General features: G+C 49.7%; 1 protein-coding gene across 1 annotated transcript; it reads left to right on the top strand.

Moving 5' to 3' along the window:
* The first annotated feature begins 520 nt into the window (after window positions 1–520).
* Window positions 521–1,453, top strand: LOC144247688 (olfactory receptor 14J1-like). The gene has a single exon (XM_077789105.1). It carries the CDS (start codon window positions 521–523, stop codon window positions 1,451–1,453), a length of 933 nt encoding a protein of 310 aa, XP_077645231.1.
* Window positions 1,454–3,843: the final 2,390 nt, after the last annotated feature.

Here is a 3,843-nt window from a genome sequence, read left to right as displayed (position 1 = left end):
CCCTCACCTTCCCTCGGCCACAGGGAATCCTTTTCCCCTCACAGCTCTCAGTGGCAAACTCTGAGTGCAGCAGGAATGCTGGGGATTTCTGACCTCAGAGAGCCAGGAATGATGTGTGAGTAAGAAAACAATTCCTAAAACCAACTCCTGCAATCTGTTTCCTTTAGAAATGTGAGTGCAGATGGTACCAAGCCTTTCTGCATTGGGAGTGATTCCCCTGACAACTCCTGAATATCCAGACTTGTTCCTCTGCAACATGGCCACAAACCCAGGGCAGCAGGGCAGGGATGGCTCCTCGAGAGCCCCCACACACAGCCCTGGCTGCTCCTGGCACACTCAGCCAGCACAACTGGAGCTCAGGCAGGGACCTGGGTGAAGGTTTTCCCAGAGCAGGAACAAAGGTGGGTGAGTCGCAGCAGGACAGTCTGCAGGGAATGGCCAAGGTTTGGCTCCAAGCAGCCTCTCCTGACTTGTCCCTGTCCTTTCTCCATGAACAGGTGCCCATGTGCAGCCACAGCAAATGTCCAACAGCAGCTCCATCAGCCCCTTCCTCCTGCTGGCACTGGCAGACATGCGGCAGCTGCAGCTCCTGCACTTCTGCCTCTTCCTGGGCATCTCCCTGGCTGCCCTCCTGGGCCCCGGCCTCATCATCAGCGCCGTAGCCTGCGGCCACCACCTGCACACGCCCATGTTCTTCTTCCTGCTCAACCTGGCCCTCAGCCACCTGGGCTCCATCTGCACCACTGTCCCCAAAGCCCTGCACAATTCCCTCTGGGACACCAGGAACATCTCCTACACGGGATGTGCTGCACAGCTCTTTTTCTTTCTGTTCTTCCTTGGATCAGAGTTTTCCCTCCTGACCATCATGTGCTACGACCGCTACGTGTCCATCTGCAAACCCCTGCACTACGGGACCCTCCTGGGCAGCAGAGCTTGTACCCACATGGCAGCAGCTGCCTGGGCCAGTGCCTTTCTCAATGCTCTGATGCATACAGCCAATACATTTTCCCTGCCCCTGTGCCATGGCAATGCCCTGGGCCAGTTCTTCTGTGAAATCCCAGAGATCCTCAAGCTCTCCTGCTCCAAATCTTATCTCAGGGAACTTGGGCTCATTGCAGTTGGTGCCTGTTTAGGATTTGGATGTTTTGTGTTCATTGTTTTCTCCTATGTGCAGATCTTCAGGGCTGTGCTGAGGATCCCCTCTGAGCAGGGATGGCACAAAGCCTTTTCCACCTGCCTCCCTCACCTGGCCGTGGTCTCTCTGTTGGTCAGCACTGCCACATTTGCCTACCTGAAGCCCCCCTCCATCTTCTCCCCATCCCTGGATCTGTCAGTGTCAGTTCTGCACTCGGTGGTTCCTCCAGCCCTGAACCCCCTCATCTACAACCTGAGGAACCAGGAGCTCAAGGCTGCAGTGAGGAAACTGATGACTGGATGGTTTCAGAAACATTAAACTGCTGGCCAATTTCTGCAAATCACTTGTAATAAAAGTAATTTTTGATACTTCTTGTTTGTTTCATTTCAGAGGTTCTTTTTCGTTGTTTTAGTTTTTTCAGCTTGTCCACACAGATATGTCATTGTTTGTGCCATTGAGGTGCCATCACAGAGAGCAGTGTGGCATGACAGAAAGCTGTGTGACATCACCGAGATGTCAGTGTGACATCAAAGGAGGTTGTGTGACATCACAAAGATGTCCGTATGACATCACAGAGAGCTGTGTGACATCACAGAGATGTCTCTGTGACATTACAGGAGGTTGTGTGACATCACGAAGATGTCAGTGTGACATCACAGAGATGTCAATGTGAAGTCACAGAGATGATTGTGTGACATCACAAAAAGCCATGTGACCTCACAGGTTCAGTGTAACGTCACAGAGATGTCTGGGTGACATCACAGGCGGTTTATGTTACATCAAAGACATGTTCATGTGGCATCACAGAGAGCTGTGTGACACCACAGAGATGTCCATGTGACATCACAGAGATGTCAGTGTGACATCACAGGGAGCTGTGTGACATCACAGAGATGTCCATGTGACAGCACAGGAGATTTGATCTGGTTTGAAAGCAAAACCAGTGAGAGACTCCAAGTCAGAAATACAATTTATTGGGAAAAGGGGAAAAATACATGCAATAATATAAAGGGAAAGGCTACTGACAAAGTCAGAATACAACCTGGCCAGCATGCTGGTAGCAGTTTGAATTGGAGCAGCTGCAGTCCTCTTGGGATGGCAGATGTAGTTGCTGTGTTTTCTCAGAGAACCTGTGAAAAGGCTCTCCTCTGTCTAGAAATCTCCACTTTTATCCAGGTGGGAATGCCTAGCTCCTCCCCTTGGGCAGAGCATCTCACAATGGGTTATTATGAGTTACAAGGTGTGTCCTTAATTACCTCCTCCTCCTGGACAGTGTTATTTCTGAGTCATGTGGCCAGGCATTGATGGGGCCATTAACAGCAGATAAGGAAAACTGCCCCAAGGCAACTCCTACTCAAATGGGAATTGGAAAACGTTTTTTTTTTTAATCTTGGACAAGATTGTATGATATCACAGGGATATCATTGTGATGTCAGAGAGATGTCCGTGTGACACCACAGAGAGCTGTGTGACGTCACAGAGTCAGTGTGATATCACAGAGAGCTTTGTGACATCACAGAGCTGTCCTTGTGACATCACAGAGATGTCATTGTGACATCACAGAGATTTCAGTGTGACATCACGGAGATGTCTTTTTGACATCTCAGAGATGTCTCTGTGACATCACAGTTATGTCAATGTGACATCACAGTTATGTCAATGTGACATCACAGTTATGTCAATGTGACATCACAGAGTGCTGTGTGACATCACAGAGATTTCAGGGTGACTTCAAAGAGATGTCAGTGTGACATCTCAGTTGAGTGACATCACAGAGGCATCAATGTGACATCACAGAGAGCTGTGTGACATCACAGAGACCTGTGTGATGGCACAGAGAACGGTATGACATCACAGAGATGTCAGTGTGATATCAAAGGCGGCTGTGTGACATCACAGAGAGATCTGTGACATCACAGAGATGTCTGTCTGACATCACAAAAAGATTTCTGACCTCACAGGGTCAGTGTGACATCACATAGATGTCCGTGTGACATCATATATATGTCTGCGTGACATCACAGGAGGTTGTGTGACATCACAAAGATGTCTGTGTGACATCACAAAGATGTTATGTGACATCACAAAAAGCTTAGTAACATCACAGGGTGAGTGTGACATCATAGAGAGTTTTGTGACATCAGAGACATCAGTGTGACATCACAGAGATGTCAGTGCAACATCTCAGAGCGCTGAGTGACATCACAGAGAGGTCAATGTGACATCACAGAATGTTGTGTGATGTCACAGAGATGGCAGAGTGACATCACACAGATGTCACTGTGACATCCAATGGAGGTTGTGTGATATTACAAGGATGTCAGTGTTACATCACAGAGCTGTGTGACATCACAGGGTCAGTGGGACATCACAGAGATCGCAATGTGATGTCACAGAGAGCTGTGGGACATCACAGAGATGTCAGTGTGGCATCACAGAGTGGCCGCAGTCCTGTCCCAAAGCACTGGGCAGGTGAGGCAGGAGAGCTGGGAGCAGCTGCCTCAGCTCCTGAAGCCCTGCCAGCCCAAGGGGCTGCTTTGCCCAGCGCAGCTTCAGCCACTGCCCCTTCTCACCATCCAAGGATCCTTGGTGAGCACCGCGAGGCCTCGTAACGCCAGGTAATGCCTGTGACAGCATTCACTCCAGAGGTACCTTGACATGGTCTCCAGAGCGCTGCCACGACATTTACTCAAGTCCAGGCACTCGAG

Source organism: Lonchura striata, chromosome 31, assembly GCF_046129695.1.
Source record: "Lonchura striata isolate bLonStr1 chromosome 31, bLonStr1.mat, whole genome shotgun sequence".
In the NCBI taxonomy this organism is placed as follows: domain Eukaryota; kingdom Metazoa; phylum Chordata; class Aves; order Passeriformes; family Estrildidae; genus Lonchura; species Lonchura striata.
The sequence above is the reverse complement of the archived record's forward strand: the minus strand, read 5'-3'. Positions and strand labels throughout refer to the sequence as shown.